Source organism: Aptenodytes patagonicus, chromosome 2 (genome assembly GCF_965638725.1).
Source record: "Aptenodytes patagonicus chromosome 2, bAptPat1.pri.cur, whole genome shotgun sequence".
Lineage (NCBI taxonomy): Eukaryota > Metazoa > Chordata > Aves > Sphenisciformes > Spheniscidae > Aptenodytes > Aptenodytes patagonicus.
The window spans coordinates 137431931-137454555 of NC_134950.1; the positions used below are offsets into that span (position 1 = coordinate 137431931).

The 22625-nt window shown below is 40.5% G+C and overlaps 1 protein-coding gene across 7 annotated transcripts; it reads left to right on the plus strand.

The window, feature by feature from the left end:
• The first annotated feature begins 1107 nt into the window (after nt 1-1107).
• On the plus strand, nt 1108-20751 carry TMEM196 (transmembrane protein 196). 7 transcript variants are annotated; one of them, XM_076332335.1, is made up of 5 exons: nt 1108-1295; nt 13472-13528; nt 15355-15609; nt 17452-17525; nt 19882-19949. In XM_076332335.1, the coding sequence occupies exons 1-5, from the start codon at nt 1221-1223 to the stop codon at nt 19886-19888; spliced, it is 468 nt and encodes a 155-aa protein (XP_076188450.1). In that variant the 5' UTR covers nt 1108-1220; the 3' UTR covers nt 19889-19949. The 7 variants fall into 7 exon arrangements, with proteins under 7 accessions (XP_076188450.1, XP_076188445.1, XP_076188446.1 ...); XM_076332330.1 differs by lacking the exon at nt 1108-1295 and adding an exon at nt 1901-2200; XM_076332331.1 differs by lacking the exon at nt 1108-1295 and adding an exon at nt 1901-2194.
• The last annotated feature ends 1874 nt before the right edge of the window (nt 20752-22625 follow it).

Genomic DNA, 22625 nt, shown 5'->3' on the forward strand with positions numbered 1-22625 from the left:
TAAGGATACTGTCATTGCAGAAACACCTTCCTACACCCATGTGGGTACTTGAAAATCTGTGCTTTCTCCATCCTCCTACATAAATATAGTAGCTTAGGAACTTTTATGCTGTGCCTTGATTTTTAATGATAAGAGATGTCAGGTGCCATTTAAAACATGAGATGAAAAGGGGACAATTCAGCTTTAACTATAATGCAGCGTTCCTTCAGATGTAGTCACCTGTCTGTGAACTGGAAAAAGTGTGAGAAAATATGAAACAGCTGAAGTTTTAAACTAGAAAGCACTAAGATCCTATCTTAGGACCCCTTTCTCTCACTCTCAGATACCTAAAGAACATAAACAGCTTAAGGTGACAGACTTTGATGCCTGTCTCACTCCACTCACAGCATTTAAGTATGCAAGATTTCTACAAATGAGATCTAAACTCTGGCCTGTAATGGTGGATCTAATCTTGTCAAGTGTATATAATACCTATGTATAGCTTGTTCACTCGCACTTCAGCATCCTGTCTCCCCCCATGACAGTGGTTCAACGGCTGTCTTCTCAAAACACAAGACAGGTTTTGGAGCCCCAAAAATAAGTTCAGGCAGGACTTTGCTAATCTTATGCTCTTGCCTTCAAATTGTACCATCAAAATAATGGATAAGTCTAGACCACCCTTCTGGATTCTGATGCCTGAGTGTGGGATTTCTACACAGGTTAAGAATTCTAGATTTTTGCATACAAGGAAAAATTCCATATATGTTATGTTTAGAGTGAAAAAATAGAATGTATATAGAGAAAATTAGCTAAATCCTGCAGGACACTGATGTTTTTGAATCATGATCTAGATTTTGGGGATATAATTGTTGAAGGAGCACTTTTGCCCTGTTGTTAAGGTAAGTGTTTGTAGGTTGGTGATCCATATTTAGGAGACCCAAGGTGCTAGATTGAGTGTTTGTGTGTTACCATGTTGTGCAGCACATCTGGATTGTAAAACTGCAGTCGGAGTGGCAAAGCATTCCCCGTATCTGGGCAGCAGAATAAAGATTGGTACTAAGCAACGCAGTATGGCTCGAGTAGCAGCTCTGGATCTCTTGTTATATTTTGCTTTGTTGCTCATTTTGCTTCAGGACTGACACAGTTCTGGCCGTTGTCAGAGTGACGAGAATGGCTACAGCAGCTGCCTATTTCGGCAGTAGTGTTTCGGAAGAGATCAGAGAGTTTTGCAGCGGTGAGACATGACAGGATCCAGCCTTTATACTAATACAAGAGGAAGATGGACTTCCTCCCGAATTTTGACAGCAGCACCTGGGGTGAGGGAGGCCTGCGCACACCCCATCGAGGGGGCTCACCTTTTACGGAAGCGTTGCGTGGCGGCAGCCTGCAGCTGGCATTGTCCTGCCGCCAGCCCGGTCGGGCGCGGGACGGAGGAGGTGTGCGAGCCGGGGTGCCGGGGGGAGGACCGGAGGAAGGTGCCGTGCCTTGTGGCCCTGGGGCGGGGCTGCCGTAGCGCCTCGCCAGTGCATTGGGTCTAGATTCATACATAAATATCGCCGGGGTGGGCTCGCCACACTCCTCTCCCCCCCACCCCCAACCCAGGAAGAGAGGGGGGGAGAGAAATAAGAAGAAAAACCAAAAATCCCAGTGAGGTCATTTCAATGAGAGCGCAGGAGGCGATCAGACAAGGTCGACTTTTCCGGAGGAGGCGCAGCCCCTGAGGAGCGTGCTGCTGCATACCGCCCGCCGCGCTGCCCAGCCGGCCGGCAGCGGCGCCCTGTCCCCGCCGCCGGGCCGGCACCTTGGAGAGCTCCGCGGCGCCGGGGCCGCGCTCGCTGCCGGCGCGGCGCTGCGCGGCGCTGCGCGGGGCCCGGCGGCGCCGGGGCCGCCCCGCCGCCCCTCGGCAGCGCCCGCCGGCCGCGGATGCGCCGCTCCGCCCCGGCTGCCGGCGAAGGAAGAAAAGTTTGGGGGCGACTTAGGGCCGCGGGAGCGCCGGAGGAGAAGGAGGATGCGCGGTTTCCCCGGCTGATCGGGAAGGAAGGATGACCGAGGGAGGATGTGCACCAGCAGCCAGATCATCGGGAGCCTCCTGGTGCTCTCCGTGCTGGAGATAGGGTTAGGGGTGTCCAGCGTGGCCGTGGGGGCGGTCAGTTTCAGCCTGGTCCTCACAGAGCATAAACCTCAGCTGGGAGACTCTTCTCCGGTATGGAGCGGGGTGTGTGTACGTTAGCCATTTCACTCTCTCTTTAACTCTTTATGGTGATGATCAGACCGTGCGAAGGCATCCCCCTCCCTTCCCTTTCCTTCCTTCCCTTCCGTGTGTGCATGCTGCGCCGAGAGCCTCGCCGGGTCCATTTCCGATGTGCATGGGGTACAGTCTGCATACTCGTGGGGCGAGGGGGGAGGCACGGGGGGGAGAGATGTATGTGTGTGTTGGGGGGCAGACCCCTTCTTTCTCGCTCCTTTTCGTTTTTCAATTTTGCTGTGAACAATTGAACTTCCTGTGAACCCGTTCTCACACCTGGGCAAGCCCGATGCCTCGAGTGGAACACGGGCCATAGCTTACAATCTTTAAATTGACTGTGAGTTTTGCTTTTAAAAAAGGACAGCCCTGTCCCTTATGACGAGACTGTCAAAAGGTGCTTTAAAATAATGTCGATGGTATGTCAGCTGAGTTCTGAGCTTTTGGAGGAAAAAGAGAAAGAGGAAATGGGAAGGAAAAGGAAAGATATGTTCTCATGATCTGGCACCCTGAGCTTCTTGTGAAATGAACAAAAAAAATCAAACACCAATAATGGGTTAATAGAGCAGCATGTTCATATCACAGAGCATTTCCCACTTCTCAAAAAGGTTTCTTATTTTTTCGGTTTGAGATATGCATGTTTCTAGGAAGAATTTTCCTCCAAATGGTTATTTATATTTATGAAACAAAGAGTAGGAAATATCGAATATTCAGCCTAAACATGAGTGGGCATTTTTGAACTCCAAAGCTGGTTTTGGCCAGCTTGGATTGTACAGCAGTATTTCTAAAAGGATTGTTTGATTTGCTTGAGATAAGATGATAAATGCAAAACACTCTTGGTTATTCATCAGCGTAACCTCCTGTAATTTATAGATTCATTCTGACAAAGTGCTTCACGTAATATTCTGTCAATAATTATTAATTATTAATAATTATTAATTATTGACAACAGTCATAAATATTTTTGGCAGTGTATAAACACACATAATTCTGCACTGCAGAACGGGTAGGTGAGAAATGAGAATGAAGACCAGATAAGATAAGACAGTGGCCAACAGGTAATGATATTATCAAAATCACTTCAAAGAGGGAGGTTTCTGATCACTGCTGATGAAGAAAAAAGATTACTCAAAAACATGTGTCTATCTGAAGATTTAATGACAGAGGGCAATATCCTGGGTTTCACTGAAGTCAAAGAGTTTTGGCCAGTCAGTGAGATCAGTATTTTACGCAGTGATTGCATTTTGTGACAACGCTATCACAGCTGATACCATTTCATGACGATGCACATTTCCTGCACAACTGCCTCTTCATTTTTATGGTTTCTGTTACCCCCGAGTTTGTACTAGCCATAGATTAAGATCCTATTACATTAGATGTTGGCTCCAAGGACCTTATAATCAAAGCAAGAGACAGATGTAGGATAAAAGGATGTAAGGGAGTATGAAGAAACAACAAACCAAAATTGATTGGTATAACAGGTGGTTGCATTAAGACACCAGCAGTCTGGCTGATTTCAAGCTGTTCGTAGGTAGAGTTTTAGAGAGGAATAAGACAGAGGTCAATGAAGTGATTTTGCAGATGCTTATAGGAAATTCTCCCCATATATGAGTCTGCATGGACGGGAACCCAAAGGGACTTGTTTGAAAATGTAACAAGTGAGTAAAGGATGCCCACAACCAGAGCCAGGAGAGGCAGGCATAAACTGCTAGGAACTGAGCAAACAGCTGCAGGTTGGGTAGGCAGAGAGAGGCCACAATGAAACTGTAAAGTGGAAGCAAGCAGCTTATGTTTCATGTAGCAGAGGAAATGAGAATTCGCAGAGTTGTGCAGAGTGGGGTGACGTGGTTATAAAGGCTTACTTACTTTGCCTTGAACTAAAGATCTTTGGTCTAAAATGTCACCATTACAGCACCCTCTTTGTACCACTCCAGCAGTTCAAATTATCTGTTAGGTTGTGTTCTCCTGACTAGAGGACTAGCAGGTGAGACAGGACAAGAAAGGGGCCAGAGATCTACCGTTCTCCAGGGATGCTTATGGCCATGGGTAGCTAGGTCCAAATTAAAACAACTGGAGAAAGGTTTGTTTGCACAATCCTCAGAATTGTCCTGCTGCAGAAATAGCATAAACCACCTTTCTGCTCACTGGATCTTACAGTGAGCTCATGTTGCCTGTATTAAAAAATACGTCTTGCATAAAATGTTATTTTTTTCCAATTCACACTCTTGAATCAAGGTTTTCCTCTGAAAAATTAACAATAAGGAACAGAATGGGACATGAAAGGAAAAACTAATACTTTGACATGTTAGGATGTAAAACACTGGAGTTAAGTTGAAGAGCGTCATGTGTCCTGTTGTAATTTACCTGGAACTATACTGAAAATTTTTGACCCTGTTCTATCCTTTGCTTATGTGGGTGGAACTCAGCAGAGGCCCAAGTTCATAAGGAAGTTGATGAAGATAGCATCACCATGGAAACCTTAACCTGAATTCCTAAAATTTGGGCATCGTAAAATCATGCACATTCTATCTCCTATACTTGCCTCCCTATGATGCTTTCCATTTGACGCGCATTAGCTTTCTTCTTAAAAGAGTTGTTCTTATTGTTCACTGTCTCCATTCAGCCAGATAATTTACTAACGGACCTAACTTTAAGCATGTGAATCCCACCCACAAGATTAGAGATACAAGTGAAGTTAAGCATGGGCTGAAGTGCTCTGAATCATTGCGTGTCCTGCATTATGTGTAAGCAAGCCAGGGAAAGTGGAGTATACAAAAATGAAGAAATGGAAAGCCTAGATAATGTCTATACCAAAAATGCATGGAAATGGGAAAACGATTTCTAAATTTGTTGTTCTCTTTGGAGTTGAGCTGGATTAAAATAGTAAGAGTTGTTTAAAAAGTAGCCAAAAGAAAACAACTGAAGGTGTGACTGACTTCTGAAATTATCTGGAGCACGTGGAGATGACTATCCAATTTATTTTACATCATATCCAATCTGTTCTTTTTAAAATAGGCCACAGCTGCTAAATTGAAAAAAAAAAACCAAACCAGTCCCATATAACCTAAGGTGAATGTGTTGTTGATTTCTGGATTTTTTTTCTCTTTGTTATGATTGTACTGGTGCAATCTACTCCACAGGCTGTACTCAGTGTCTCCCAGGTTTTTTTTTTTTCCAGAAATTGAGGTATATTTCTGAAATCCACCATTCCAAGTCAGTTATATGACGTCCTATAGAAATGATCCAACCAATGAGCATGCTGAACCACTAACACTAACATAGCAAGAATGACAGCATCCATAGCAAAGGCTTTTGCACAAACAAAAAAATCAGAAGATAATCTTTCAAAAAGTATTCACAGATATTTTTTAAATGGTCACATACTTTCCCATCTATATTTAGAACATAATGGTTGCATCACCATCACTATGATTAGTGACTAAATCTTCACACACACATATGTAGATGGCTCTAATTCTCATTTATTCTGCAGTGGTGAATAAATTATCTCTAGAAACGAGATTCTGTCACAGAGAGAGAGAGAATGAGAGACAAAAGCCACATCTGTAGTCAAATATGCCATCTATCTTCATTTGCAAGAGAGAGACCTGATGATTCACTTATGGCTATGCCCCTCAACAGTAATAGTTTCTTCCCTTATAAAGACAAATATCTAAACGTATTTGAGAGAGATGCATTCTCTGGATGTTGGTTGGTCTGTCTGTCTGTAGGGGCAGAGTCATTGTTTCCATGATCTGTGATTTTAGCACAGTGGAAGTCTGCCTGCCCATTAAAAATCTGCATTTATAGTTTGGCTACAGAAATTTGCTCCAAATTGGCACTTGAAATATTTTATTTCAATGACTTTTTTTTATCCAGGATTTGAAGAAAAAGAAAAAGGTTCAGTCAGTATGGAACTCTCCCAGTGCAAGAACATCATTTTAGACTGTTAAATCAATGTTGGTGGCCTAAAATTTTAAAACATTAAATTTTGCATCTATTTTTTACTGCTGCCAAGTTCCCTTGGAAAGAAGAGACAAACTATTTTTTTTTTCAAAAGAACACTAAAAAATTCACATTTTTGTTTAGCATGTAGACAAAATGCAGATGTGATCCTACTTTATTTTCACATGTGCATTGCATTTTCATCAAACTGACCATATTTCTGGCTCGCTCCTGCTCCCAATGAAATGAATCGCAGCACTGTCAGTGAGCCCAGTGGAAGCTGGAGAGAATTCTGTACCTATAGATGAGGGAGGATGTACCAAGCGTGGGAGCTTCTTGCCTTGCATGGAACCAAGACAATTCACTCCAGCTGAGAAGTCTTTCAGTAGGTTTTCTTTATCATTCAGACACTCCAGAAGCATAAACCAATCTGGAAGACGGTCTGTCCAAGGGGACTTGTAGTTCCTGGGTTGTATTTAAGAGAATCTGTTGAATATAGACTGACTTAACCATATGCTTAAATGTTTTGCTGAGATAAGACTTTAGTTCACCTGCAGGGAATAATCTTTAATCTATTACTTTTTGAGATTAAAGCAGTCACATGCTAAACTAAATATTTGACACAAAACCAACAAAAAGCATTATTTACAATTTGTTATTCTGATAGGCCCTAAACAAGTAAATAAATACTATTATTTTGTGCTGAAAACGTGTTTTTCCAGATGACCAGAGGTTTTTTGAATCACTGACGGCAGGTAGACTTTCAGGTTGAGAGACCCATTTCTAAATTTCCTTGTTTCTAAAAACCATTTCCCATTTTTAAAGCATCTCTGTAGGCCTAGAACCAGATGAACGGAAACACTAATCACAGGGACTGGGATGGAATTTAAACTGCTTGAATATGGCTTGAATCAGTGGGAATTGTAGCACCACCTGAGCTCATATGACCAAAGAGCACACTGCCAGGTCAAGGTGTTAGCTCAGATTAGACGTGTTTTAACACCATGTCTTACCTCAAATTGCAGAGCCCCCCTCTCAGTATGACAGATTTGATGGGACATGGGGTTGGGTTGTGGCAATACTGTTGCTTCTGGTTCTGGATCTGGATGACTTGTAGCCAGCTAGACATTCCTGTCACCACAACCCCTTGCATGGGACAACAATGACATTAGAAGTTTCCATCCCCCTTTTGCAAAGATTATTGTGTTTCTCTATGGAGGTAACAGGCAAACCTACTATCTAGGCTTGCTCTTGTTGCCCGTTGTAATTTTTCTCTCGTCTGATGCCTTTGTTTTCATGAGTGGATTCTTGGCCCTTTATGCCTGCACTAAGAAAACTTAACTTGGTCTGAAGTACTGCTTCAAAGAAGAGTTATAATTGAGATACCTTCTCTGCTCAGTTCATCCATTAGGGATTTCAGCTTTTTTCTCAATTGGATGGAGTTGAAGCAACAAGATTATTAAATAGAATGGTCCTTTCTAGACATTACTAATTTCAAATTCCTGGGTGTTCTTGTGGCAGTCCCATGTTTATACAGTTTTAATGTAGAACGCAGATTTTCCGGTTTACTCCCTGACAAGAGTAGACAGAAGTGAAGCTGTTGATTCTGTTTTGATGGTTTATTCTTCTAAGTGGGAGATTATTTGATAGGTATAATATGCTTGCATTTTCACTGTGTTATATTCAAATTTGAAGTAATTTCCCTTCCCCTATTTCATCAGATACATATGGATGACCCAAAACACTGGAGGGCTTTCCACACAGTGTATGTAGTTTGGGCTTCTTTGTCATGAACACTAACTAGGGATCAATCAGTCCTTATATTCAACAGGTTTTCTCTACTATTTTCTTCAGCCTCTCTCCAGAAAGATTTTCCATAGACAGTTTTCATTTTCTCAAGGGTATTACATTCACCATTGCTTTTGCCACCTCAAAACAGAAGAAAGAAAGGTTTCTTAGGTTCAATATACAAAATAAAAACAGTTCCTTTTCTTCTGCATGATGGAAACCAACAAATTTTTGGCTCTCTGTAGATATAACTAAAACTGAATCTTTTTTTTTCAGACTACCAGTAAGAAAGCCCCTTTTTTCCAGGAGAAAGTGAAAGAGGCCAAGTCTTTTGTTCCAGAAAATATGACATACGGATGGATCCAAACCACAAAACTTGAATCTAAATTGAGATTTCAGCCTCCTTACTGAAATTTCTGGGTGTTTGGATCTGAGGTTTTGTTTCAAGCCCATGTTTAATATAAAGTAAATTAAAGCAGGCTCAAAATAAACATTCTCCTTTTCTGGGAGGTCTTTGGTTCTTTATTCCGAAGTTCAACAGACCAAAAAAGATATTTTCAAATATGCATATTGAACATAAGCAGGCCCAGCTGCAGCGTGAATGGCAAAGACTCCACAGACAGTTAGACACCACCGGATCACCTTGCAATCACACTAGTGCTATCAGTGGGACTCTGCCTCTGCTAGGTCCCCAGCAAATCTTCACTGAAAGGGAGACTGAGGCACTTACTGAGTCTCTAAGTACCTTTTGTGCTTTGTAGTGTCTTTCTTTGGATTTTTTACCCATCACCCAAGAGTGGTTCTGCCCCTATCTATTATTGGATGATACATTCAATCCCTGCCTCCTCTGCTAGTCTTGACACGAAACATCATATATCATAGGAGGTATGAATAAGTCTGCAACCAAAAGTAACCCCAGAAGTAATGGGAATTGGTTGCAAATAGTGATCTATGTAGGTTTTTAAGTGAGATTTTGGATCTTTTAGCCTTTATGATTTTTCTGATGAATAATAATTAAAATGAAAGTCCAACAGTGAAACATCTGTTTCAACAAGTCCCAGCTGAAGGTCCCTCTCTGGATCTCAGGGCATTTTGGAGGGCTTACTAATTTAGCTTATCCTTCATGAAATGTATCAGCCTTATTCTCAGCATGAGTTGTGAACACTTCAACAACTGACCATTCTTTATAAGGAGCTTATCTTCAGTGATATATTTCTTTTCCACTCCTGATTTACTGTATTTTCAGCATGTGTTTGCCTTAACTCACTTCAGGTTTGACACGGCTAGAAAATCTAACTACATTTAAAAGAGTCCAAAAGGTTGGTAAAAATTGACTGAGGACAATCAATGATCATGTAGAAAGGAGAAAGTTCTCACGTGACAGTATTAGTTAGTCATGGGTAAACTGTAGTCCAGAGTAGCTCAACAGTTACAAGTCAAGTTTAAATGGTATGACATATTGACATGAAGATGAAGTCTTTCAGGATAGCCAAGAACAGAGAGTGGCAAGACAGCAGAGCCCCTGGTGGCTGTATTCCAGTTGGCAGTATTATACAATAGAAGAGTTCAAAATTAAAAGACGAACAGGAACAAACATAGGAAATTCCTTTTGAGTCTAATTTGTATTCGCATGCTTTTTCTGTTACAAAGAGCTAGTGTAGTTTCTCCCATCTACTTTTCACTACCGCTGATCACAACACTGCGACATTAAAAATTTTACAGGAAATTTCTATAGCACCAACAAAAGAATTCTCGAGTCCCTAGCTGATCTATCAAAAGCAATGATCAGAGTCAATCACATAATATCCCACTGACTTCCTAACCTTTCTAGAGGTCTACATTGAGAAGACTGGCTAAGGCAACTCTGCATGAGCAGTGTTCCTGAGCCCCGGGTATTGCTAATATTCTCTCTGTAAAGCAGGTTTCCACTGCTTCCAGTGGATCAGAATCCTCTGCAGTCTCAGAAGTGAGGGGTAAAATTGGCTCAACATTTTCAAAGCTTTGCATGAGGTTAATTGCCTGACACTGTGGCTCAAATTCATCCACTGGTTTTAATAGCAAAATGCCTGCTGTCATAAAAAAATAACCATACTGTTTTTTGGGCAAGCCTTTTCTCTGTGAATGTAACACACTGTCATCCAAAAAACCTCAAATAATATTAAACCTTTGCTACTGCCCAAGTGCTTTTCTACCAAGGTTTTTAAGATGTTCAGGCACACTAGTGCATTCAGTTTCACAACTTGCTTGTCTCGTAGTCATATGGATTATAAAATTTTTGCATGAGCTTCCCAAGCTCACACAGAAGAATGTAGGAGAACCAGGGATACCCAAATCCTCTGAGTTCTCTGTTGAGTTCTTTAACTACAGGACACCTTATTCCTTGTGTATGTATATAAATATTGTAGATGTACAGAGAGAGAAAATACATACAGAGTATACATACAGACCCTGACACAATAAAATATTATCGTAGAATGAGAGAATCAAAGAATATCTCAAGTTGGAAGGGATCCATAAGGGTCATTGAGTCCAACTCCCTACTCCGCGCAGGACTACCTAAAACTAAACCATATGACTAAGAGCATCGTCCAGATGCTCCTTGAACTCTGACAGGCTTGGTGCTGTGACCACTTCCCTGGGGAGCCTGTTCCAGTGACCGACCACCCTCTCAGTGAAGAACCTTTTCCTCATGTCCAACCTGAACTTCCCCTGACGCAGCTTCATACCATTTCCATGTGTCCTATCACTGGTCACCAGAGCGAGGAGATCAGCACTTCCCCCTCCGCTGCACCCCTTGAGGAAGATGTAGGCTGTGATAAGGTCACCCCTCAGCCTTCTCTTCTCCAAGCTGAACAAGCCAAGTGACCTCAGCTGCTCCTTGTAAGTCTTGCCCTTGTGACCTTTCACCACCTTGGTCGCCCTCCTCTGGACACACTCTAATAGTCTGATGTCCTTCTTAAGTTGAGGCACCCAAAACTGCACACAGTACTTGAGATGGGGCTGCACCACTGCAGTGTAGAGTGGGACAATCACCTCCCTCAACCGGCTAGCTATGCTGTGCTTGATGTACCCCAGGACACAGTTGGCCCTTTTGGCTGCCAGCGCACACTATTGACTCATATTCAACTTGCCATCAACCCAGACCCCCAGATCTCTTTCCGTGGGGCTGCTCTCTAGCCTCTTATCCCCCAGTTTGTATGTATAACCAGGATTACCCCATCCCAGGTGCAGAATCCGGCACTTGCTCTTGTTAAATTTCATATGGTTGGTGATTGCCCAGCTCTCTAGTCTATCCAGATCTCCCTGTAAGGTCTCTCTGCCCTCGAGGGAGTCCACAGCTCCTCCTAATTTAGTCCGACAAACTTACTTAATGTACATTCGACTCCTGCATCCAGATCATTACTCCAGGTAGTCCCTCCGATACCTTAACTATGGAATACAGTAGTCACTCCTTGTTTTTGAGAAGCCAGCACCTTAGGGCTTGCAGATTAGCTCCTTCACTATTCTTTGGATTTCAAATGGGAAATACCTTAGGTAATATATATGTATATGGCACTATATAAAGGTGGTTTGGAAAAGTGTCTGTCCTGTCCTTGAAAAATAGTAAAGAACAGCAGAACTGCCCAAACTGGTGGGTTCTAATGCTGAGTGAACCTGTAACTTGCTCGTTGCTCCTTTGGTCATATGCAAGGCTAATATAACTTGTTCATTGCATTCCTTTCTGGCTAGCAAAGACTGTACAATGGAAATAGAAAGTCTTCTCCAATTGAAATCAATGGTAAAAAATCCATTAACTCTAATAGGAGCAGAATTAAAGCATTTTTAAAAAATGGGTGACCTATTCTTTCAGCTTTGAATGCAAATTATCAAAACCCCAGCTTTTTAAACTAGTTAACATACACTTGTTACAAGTTGAAACTATCTTTGAGAGTATCTTCCGGATCCTTTCTGTAAGCTTTCCAGAACTCATTTTTCTTTATACAGAATTTTCCTTTTAATCCTATTCAATCACTACAGAGAGAAATGATATTATTAATCTGCTTTATCAAGTCTGACTGAATAGAACTTAATTACAGTGATGTCTTCAACAAAAATTTTTTTGAGGTTTCTGCATTAATTCTGAGAAATACAAAGCACTACATGCAAAAATCTGAAGCATGCCTTCAGTTGAAGGCAGTCTGCAATGACAGGAATGGGAGTGAAACTCCAAAACTTCACAGAAAGCCTGAGTGAAAACTTACAAGGCAGATGTGATAGTTTTGAGCCGAAATCTCCTCTGCCTGTGGGAAAGGGGCAGAAGGAGCCCTACCCATTGGTTTTTTGATTGTTGTACCAATGGGTGAGCTTTAGTAGCAATTACCAGTTGTATGTCCTGGTACGTGCTGAGCCATTCAACACCATGGTCTACATGACCCAGCTCTCTCCATAATCAGATTAGTATTAAGTCCACATCCCATGCTTAGTGTAGAGGTAAATAATATATAAAATTTAACCATATTAATTATGGTTATAATTACTAACTCAGAGTAAAAATACATCTCAAGACTTATGCTTAGCTATATGCATGAACTACTTTAGTTGGAGGGAGATAAACTATGTATTAAAGCATCTTCTCAACTGAGATACTGAAGTTGCAATATTTTGGAGGGTAAATGAGATGTACATGCAATATATTACACGGACCCTGAATGCTGTATAGAAACTGCTTAATTTTTTTCACTTCTTATGTAACAGCCAGGTCTGTTCTGTGATTTAATCCTAAATCAAGGTCAAGCAGAGCCTTTTGCTAGAAATACCATCTCAATGCAAAAAGGATGTGGAAAAATCCAGTTTTAAAACTATAAAATTACTTCCCAGTAGAGGTGTAGGGTTAGCTTTACTGAAAATAAGTAGCATAGATTTCTTAATAAAGGAGTTTATGAGGTATCAAAGAAATCTTTTGACAGTATTACAGACACTTGGAGAAGGCCTTATTGCTTTCATACAACTACTGTAGTTCCTATCATGACTGTTCCCTCAGGGACTGTTTGCTGTTTCCCTCCTTAAACTTTTTTGTAGGAGGAAGAAGATACATCAGAGATCGTCATTGGTCTTTGATGCAGGTCACTAAAAAGCATTAACACCTATTCATATCAGCTGGAAGGGGGTGTTTCTGTTTTTGTCAATCAGTTTTTGCCTAATGCTTGATGCAACAATTGGTTCCCTTTGTGATTGGGGCTTTTTTTTCAGGTTTTGTTTACCCAAGTAGCTTAAAAGTAGGAATTTTTTTTTTTTTTCCTTTTTTTATGAGTAATCATCCTCAGTCTGACTTCTCATTCCAGTTTCTTCTTCTCGGATAAGTGTGTTTACGGTTGACTTATAACTTCCTGGAACATAAGGTTTGTGATAAAAATGCTGACAACAACTGTAACCATTGCCTAACCTACTGTTGTGATCATCACTACAGCAACACAGCAGGATTTAAACTTGAGACCTTAAATGATGAAATAATTGTGTGTTGTTTTTTTTTCTTTGCAGTTTCTGCTTTGTGGCATATGTGGAATATTGTGCGCCAAAAAAAAATCTGGACTTGTTGTAAGTTTTTCCATTGCATATATAACACATAAGTATTTGAAAGGCATACTTATCTAACTTGAACTCCTTACTGGGGGCTTTCTGTGTCCAAGTGTTTCAGATAAAAAGACAGTAAAAACTGCAAGTCAGCAGTCCAAAAAAGCAATCAGCACTTTGGGTTAATCAAGCAAAACAAGGCAGTTCTGAAATGGCCTATTTAGGTCTTGCCTATTTCAGCCATGCATCCCTATTTATCCCTGTCTGGATAAATATGGATGGAAAACCTCGGCACAAATTTATGCCAAGGCAATAAAAAGCTCCCCCATAATGTCACTGGATTGTATCTTCTCTCCTTCAAAAACCACCACTGGGCTGCCACCTCAGTGAGGCTGCTGACCAAGTTTGATTCTAGATATCGTAGCTGTTCACTGTTTTAATAAGTTCTTTCTGCAATCAGAATCACATATAAGCCAGTTTTAAAGTGATGACAGATGTTTTCTGTTTCTTCTAAGAATCAGAAGTACAGTCATTTTTCTGACTTCAGCAAAATGGTGTTATTATTACACAAGTCACAGCAGAACTTTATGTTAAAGACATGATCCTATTGTAAGTGATAATGTCTGGTTTAATTTTCTGTCAGCTTGATTATTCTGCCATATAGAGATGGAAGTCACATGAAAACAGCATAAGTGTGAAGGGAATCAAGATCTCTCTCAGATTATTTTTGAGTATCAATGAGTTATCCTAAACCCTATTACAATGACAGTCTCATTTCTTAAAGCATGTGGACCATAACCAGTTTCTAAAAGCTGTCTGTTCTGGTGGTCTCATGGAATAGTCACTTCCCAGTGAACTGCAGCATACAGCCTGAATGCCACATTCCTGATGAATTCTCATCCCAGTTGTGTACCGAAGTCATCTGTAAGGCTCCATAAATTGTTCCTACCACAGTAGATAAGTACATATACAAAGCTATATTGAGTAATATCAAAGGCCCATCTAGATCGACATCTGACAGGCCAGTAGTATCAAGGGAAGTGAATAAGAATAATTTAGCAGTGTCTCCATAATAAGGTCTTTTGCCCTTGAGTCATTTGTGGCTCAAGGACATCCTGAACCAGGGTGGCATCTTTGTGATTAAAGCGATAGGAGGTCTTTAAACATGTCTCACTAATTGCAGCCTGTTTCACATCCTTTGAAAGTTCCCAGAAACATTTTAACCAAGTTAAAAACAAACAAACAAACAAACACATAGTCACCACACTGACCTGCTGTGGAGCTGCATCACAGATTTCTTTGCTGTTTCTCTTGCTTCTTTGTCCAGCACATTCACCCTGAATGAAGTCCCCACAAAAGCTGTAGAAAGCTTCCAAACTGCTGTCTGACTGAACAAATTAGAATTGAACAAGAGGCAGAGTCAGATGGCACACAAAGCAAGAGAGATTCACTGCGAATACATGAGGTGTTCACTCCTGAGGAGTGGTGAGGAACTGCACGACAGAAAATTACGACACATTCTGTCATGTTACTGTTTTGAATGAAACGCTGGAAATCAGAAGATTTGTGTCCTAGGAGTCCTTCCATTGACTAGCTTTTAACATGAGCAACTCATTCAACCCAAGTTTATCTTACATGCAACATCAATCTTAACCCTTGTACACCAGAAGGTATTGTATTCCCTTGGAGCTCTGTGGGAGCTGAAGGAGTTAAAAATGAGTGTCTGTGCAGTGTTTTGAGTCCATGATGCTATTGAAGCATTGAATTATGGCTAGTCTCATTTTTTATATGAATGAATCTGTCTCTTAAAAATGTTACTGTGACATAACCTCTCTTGTCTTTCCTGACAGATGATACTTTTTTCTGCCTGTTGCATCTGTGGACTAATCGGAGGAATCTTAAATTTTCAATTTCTTCGTGCTCTGACAAAGAAGTCGTCTGCTCTCTATTCTTTGCATCTTGCCTCCATGTCTCTTGCATGCATTGGAATTGGTGGTTGCACCCTTTCTTCGTGGCTCACTTGTCGGCTAGCCAGCTATGAACAAAGGCGAATGTTCTCAGAAAGAGAACATTCATTGCATCACTCCCATGAAATGGCAGAAAAAGTAAGTTGTGTGTCCTCCCTTATTTGTTCTGCTTCTCCTGAAATGCTACTGTACGTGTTAACGTTTACAATTGGCAAGAGATGTTTTCAGTTCTATATGAGAAAGAGCTTCTGGGAGATTAAACGCTGCCATTCTTTGTAAGCTTTATTATGTTGCATTATATGGAGCTATTTTTAGGTACTGTATATTTGCAGTACATCCATTTCAATGAAGTACATCCATTTTCAACATAATTCCATTGTATAGCTATTCAAGGGCTTAGCTGCTAAATATAGCACTTCATAAATAATTGGAAGCCTTATTAATATGGATTATCATGTATTGTACTGTGAAAAAGCACAGAATGCTTTCTGTAACCACATCATTGCATGCTTCCAGGATTTAATCAATTTCTTCCTCTCTCAAGTACTCAGCTTATAAAGTAGTTTATTTAAACACAAAAGCCACAGTTCACAAACCTAGACGACTAAACCTACGCACCTAAGGGCATCTTTAGACGTCTAAATGAAACTGGTCGGATTTGCAGCAGCACTGAGCATTTATTGCCTTTCTCTGTTAAAAGGAAGCTTACCAAGGTGTCTAGGCCTATGTTTAGGTGCTGAAACTTAAGCTCCCAAAGTTGAGCAGGTAGGGCCAAAAGAATTAATTGAATGGAATTCTTGAAATCAGCTGCTTGGATTTACAAATCTGATTAATATTTGAGGAGTAAAATTCAGTTCATTGACACCCTGTGCCACGTTTGGACTTTGTATCCAATGCCTTTCATTTGAGAAATGAGTAGAGAAGGGAACAAAAGTCAAGTGGACTGTCCATCTAAACCTCCACGTGCAAGTTTGCATTACAGTTAAGTTCAACAGTCTGTACCATATCTACTGAGACCTCTGAACAGCAGAGCGAGGATTAATTCATTCAGACTGTAGAATGTTTTCAGATTCCCTGACAAAACACAATATAGCAGTTAATTGTCCATTAAGTAAAAATAACTCGTCTTTGGTTTCTTAACTGAGATGAGACTCAAAGTAGAAATATAAACTGAATTCACCTTAGAAGATGTTTGAAACGTTTTAAAAAGTTAAATAGTATAGATTACAACAGTAACATAAAACAGGGTGATAAAATCAAGGGAAGAGATACATTTCTCCCTCTCATTTTAAGATGAAGCAGAATTCTGATGAGCTACGTAGGCAAGTATGACCACGGTCTTGCAGATGGTAGGCTAGATCCTGCCTTTCAAAGAGGCTCTTGCCTCAACAAGGACAAAGGTGAAGTTCATTTGAGAGATAAAGAGAGAGGCAAAAAAAAAAGAAATGGCCTGGGAATAAAAACCTTTCAAAATACAAACTCGTGCCAACCTTATCAATTTGGGCTGAAGATGACCATGCATAGCAGTAGTTCACTGCCTCCCTTCCTGGCCTGTTGACCTACTGAGCTTTTAAACTCTTATCTTGGGTGAAGGGCCATGATGCATGTGCAGAGCAACCCTACTGCACATGCTCAGCGAATGTGGGATGCGCCCCACCGATGGTGGACTCCCTGCATGTGTGTTGTAGAATCAAGTATGCATGTGTAGATGGTCTGATCTGGGACTTCTTAGACCTACAGCCTGTGGATGGCCTGCTGCTGGCAGGTTTGAGTACATTAGCTCAAGGCATGCCCCTAAAAAATAATGAAGGCTACTTAAAAACTTACATTAAATTAGGCCCTGATTTAGAAAATAGCTTTAAAGTGTTTTATATATAAGACTATTTTGTATATTTATAGAGATATACAGTAATATAGACATGTACTGCATGTGCATTTGTTTGTGCTATATTTATTGTATAATTGTTATATTTATATTAGAGATTGAGGGGTATTGAAATAACCGACCTGCCCAGCTGCCCGGTGGTTCCCCCGACACCAGAGTTACCTCCAAGGTATGCTGAACACTAGGGAGCTACCATGTTGTTATGTCACTTCAGGAAGGGCCACCTCTAAGAGGAAGTCATAGTTTCAGCTAATCAAAGTTGGCTGATGCTGTGATGTCACTCTGAGTCAGGAATGGTGCTTCCAGGTGGTGACATAATTCTACATGGTGAATGCTGCAATCTGGAAGTAAGTTGAGTATTTAAAATATTCACCCTAGTTACAGACATCCAAATGCTCCTATTTGGATGTTGCCACCATTGACTCACTCTGCTTCTAATCTGTGTGCTCCTTCATTTCTTGAATTCAGCAACGTTTTTTAATTTCTTAATACTTTTATTTCTGAAAACAAAATATTGGGGAAAATAAAAGATTTTCAATATTTTCTGAAATTATGATATTCTTATAGCTGATGTCTGTAGAGGATTCAAGTGATAAAGCTGACAAAAGGCAACTTACACTTGCTCATGAGTAGTCTTCTGACAGATTACTATCAAACTGTGGCTGACTGATAGTTAATATTAAATGGCTTTGGTATTCTTGGTTCCTTTCCCAGCTGATGGGTATCTTCAGCGTAGATCCAACAGAGGGTTTAGGCCCTTACAAATAGGCAACCATAGTGCTTCGTTTCAGAGCAGGCAGCCCCCAGACTGGGATCCTGAGTTCAGTGTTAGGGATCCTGAGTTCAGTGTTAGGCTTGCATGTTTCTCTTCAGTATGTGAGGAGAATAAGGCACCATACAAAAACATCCAACACCATCACCTGCCAAATGGAGAGTTGGTTGGTAGAAAACGTTCAAAATTCAGGAAGTTTACACAGCTTCTTTTCCTTGAAACTTATACTTGATTCAGAAGTATTAACTGGCAAATCTACTTGGTTTGATGGCACCAAGTTTACTTTGTAGAGAGGAATAGCACATCCCTTCTTTCAAGAACTGTGCAGGCAACAATTAAGTCTTGCGATCTACTTCAAAATGTAGCTGCTAATGCCTGAGAGAGGAGGCACCAATGCTTCCACTTTATGTGAATCTTTGAGTTCTGCTTTCTGCCTCCCAAACTATAAATCAAATATTGTGGATTAAAAGAAGAGAGACAAGAGTCCGACTAAGAATAAAGACCAGGTCCCAGAATTTTCTTCTCTTTACCAAGAATCTCATCTACTATGCTATAGAGTCAGGCTCGCTCTTTCTGTCTTTCTCTCTCTCTCTCTCTGTTTAGCCCAATGAATCTTGCTTAACTTTCTTCACAGAAACTTCCACAAGAAGGGGGCCAAACAAATCCCTTCACTTCCACAATTTCTTCAACTGTACCTAGGAGGTGGAAGAGGTAAATTTAATCTTTCCATGCAGAGAAGAGCTTCTGGTTCTCATGCAAATATTTTAGAACTAGCCCAACAGTGGCACCTCTACCTCATCTACCTGAATTTTAAAAAGAATAGCTCAAACTGCATTTTTATGTGTGCCCATTCCTCTGGGTATAGTTGAATGTTCTTTGGGATCTGTCATTGGACATAAGCAGCAGATCACTTCATTTCTGCACCCTGATTCAATTTGATATGAAATAGGTCTAGGACTGCTCAGAATAAGGCAGTTCTGAGCATAAACTCTGTGTGGCTTTGCAGCTTTGAGGGTCAGAGAAGTGCTTAATGACGGTACTATCCAGGCTTAGACAGCTGCTAAGTAGGTATTTTTTGGATTGTAATTTGAGAATTAGAAAATCTAACTCCAAACAAATGTTGGTTTAGGTGCTTTAGGATTCTGACTCATGATCAGGTCAGCTTGCTCCATGATGACTCATCTGCCACTTGAGTAGCAATTGCTGAACTGCTAAAAATTGTAGTCTGGCATATTAAGGGAAAACCAAAATCAGTCCCATAAAAAGGCAAGCAGTCAAAACCCTTAGATCCTGTTTGGATCTAGACCTACTTCCCAAATGTCTATCCCAGCTAGCATCGAATGGCATCTGTTTGTAGCATGTCAGCACAGAAAAAGGTTTGAATGGAAATGAAGACTTAATTACCATCGTGTTCCTTTGTAGATTACCACACAAGCTTGAGTTGACGCACTTTCAAAGGACAACGTCACAAAACTTGCACGGATGCCATCAATGCTGTATATGTGGTCTGAGAGTAATGTCCAACTCAATCAGTATCAATGAGTCTATCAGCTTTCAAATGTACTTAATTTATGTAGGAAGAAATGTGATTTCTTTTTTTTTACAGTGAGATTTATCAAGCGAAATAAAAATGTAAAGTTTTTCTGAATGTTTGAAATTCAGAGTTTGTTAAATTTTTATTACAACCTTAGCTAACTAACAAACACCATAAAATAACTGCAATTTTAATCAGTGTTTTTTATTCTTGTTGCAGGAAATGACAGACAACCTAAGCAATGGTGGCCCACATCTGATTTACAATGGAAGTGTATATTAAGAGATTTTAAAAAGTTCCAAGGAAAGAAGTGGTTTTAGAATTTTCTTCAGGAAAAATTGAAGAAAAAATTGAATTTCTTCAAGAAATTGAGAAAATGGAACTATCTTAGCTTTTATGGCTCAAATGTCACAACTGCAGAACAGCACAGTTGCATTTCCCTTTTAGAAACATGTTCAAAATTTGTCTCCTAAACATTTTGTGGATATACAATATTTATTCACTTCCTGGCTACTCTCTTTTGGTTTTTTGTCTGAATAACTTTTCAGAATTGTGATAGTATTTGAAACAGACTTCTCAAGATTCTTCTTCTCATGAAGACTCAAAAACCAGAAAAAAATAATTAAACTGGACTGCATTTAGCCCAGTCACAGGATTCCTAAAGAGAAGAGAAGAGGGCAGAGGAAGGATAGCTCAGGGGAATCTTTTTCTCCTCCCCACTTAGCATCATCTGGTGTAATATGATGGCTTCAGACCATGTGGCATGGTACCAGCAACGCATCTGCACAGTCCCCCTCCCCACATTGCAAATACATCCAGCCTGAGTTTTCCCAGTAGATCGTATCAAAAGAAAGTGCAAATTACTCTTCCAAAAGGCTCCCATTTCACATTCAGAGTGTAAATGAACAGTGTGCTGAAAACAACACCAATGTCTTTGTTTTGAAAGACAGAATGCTCTAAGAACGCCATAAATCAAAACCTCAACAATGCCTTGTTGTAAAGAAAATGTAAATATTTCCAATTTGTGAATGAAGTATATTTCGTAATTTCTTCATAAAAGATGACAAATAAAATGAAATCTAAACCAGAGATTTTAGAGAGATCTTTTGGGTTTTTTTCTCGTTCGAAAGATCTTGCAAAGCTGAACCATCACGCTTGCAGTTTTGCACAACACATCAAAAGGTTCCTAAAGGGGTGAAGCAAGTTCAGAAAGGAGAAAAACGAAGGCTGAACAGAGGCATGGTCAAGGTCAGAACATGCTGGCAATTCTGCACACCCGTGATAGAGTTTGGGGTCTGTTAAAGCAGTGTGTGTGTTTAGGCAGCAGCTTTAACTGACCCCAAACTTTATTGTAGGACTTACTGGCTCATATAGCCATGAAAAATGGGAGATGTAATCTGTAACAGAACATATACAGCACAATATTCATATAAAATATTAATATAAAATCACTTATATGTTACATAGCGAGTCTATGACTGTACTGTAAAGCCCAGCACTTCAACGTGAGTTTCAGGTGTGAGCATTATTGATGACTGGCAACATTTGGTGATTTATACCCATGTTCCCAGACAAGTGTGAATAGAGTCTTATTATTATTCAAGCCATGCCATAAAACCCTCTAGAAATTTTATTAAATTGTTTTGTGAATATATATGGTATAAAATAACCTTTAATTCAATTATCTTAGGATTTTCTGTCTGTAAGGGAGTTTCCCATCTAGTTACAACATAGGAAACATCTTCACTGTGATTTAACTCTCACTTAAACTTCATGAAAATTAGTTGGATGGCTAAGCTTGTGAGTCAAAAACTGTCCACCTTATAAGGCTTCTCTTCACTTATCTTTTGAATCTTCTGTAAGCCCCTGATATACTAATATGTATTACGTACGTTAGTAATTGCTAATGAGACTGTTCAAGTTCATAAAGAATATAGGTACTGTCATAGCAAAAGAATTAGATGTTAAGGCATCTCTGCTCAAGGAAAGTGCTCCCCTTCCCAGGTCCTACCAGCTTTTAGACTGTCTCCCCTACTACATTCCAGCTTGTTTGGGCTCTTTATAGGTGCCATTGATGCTGGTGGCATTGCTCCTTGGAGCTTGATGCTCCTCTTCCTCAGCAGCAGGAAACATGGGATATATCTGTCCCCAGTATGTGCCCCTTCTGGGAGCACTTTTGCTGCAGCTCTGGACACAGCCTGTCAAGGCAGGACTAGTGTCTAAATGGGCTGCAGGGTTTCATACAGGCTGAAGAAATCCACACCGATCATAGAACCAGAGGCGGTTCCCTTCCTCATTGCATCAGTACAAAGACTGTAAAAGGGCCTTATCAAAGAAAAGCAAGAGTAAAATAAAAAATGACTCAAAAATCCACCTCAGAACTATCTGACTGATGTTCATCACTAGCTCTGGAGGGCAACTGTAAAATCACGGTTTGTACAGAGGTATCTTGCAACACCTCAGGACTAGGAATTATAGCTTTAGATCCTAGAGAGTGGTTTGGAATTGCAGTTCAGAACCTGCTCAGGAATGACATGAAAGAACCCACCATAGCACTACCCATTTACTTATCACAAACCCTTCATTTCCTGGCATGGTAGTAAGAGTATGGGATGGTGCAGGGGAATAAGTGATTATTCTATATCCAGCTTTGGAAAGGAAAGGAGGATACATTCTCAAAGCTCACAATGTTTGAAGCCTTACTGTAACTTATGAAATACAACCACACCACTTCTGCTGCTTTTCAGGGGGTGCTGGAAGGAGAGAGGAGAGATCTGGGCCCCAGAGAACAAAAGATTCAACTGTTTGTTTGGGGTTTTTTTCTTCTTTTGCTGCCAAGCCTGTAGAATGCAGAAAAAAAATGGCTGGTCGCTGCATTAATAAAAGCCTTGAAAATGCAAAGCTGGAATTCAAGAGACTTGGGAACAAATGTGACGAAGACGACTGCTCCTACCCAAGACATA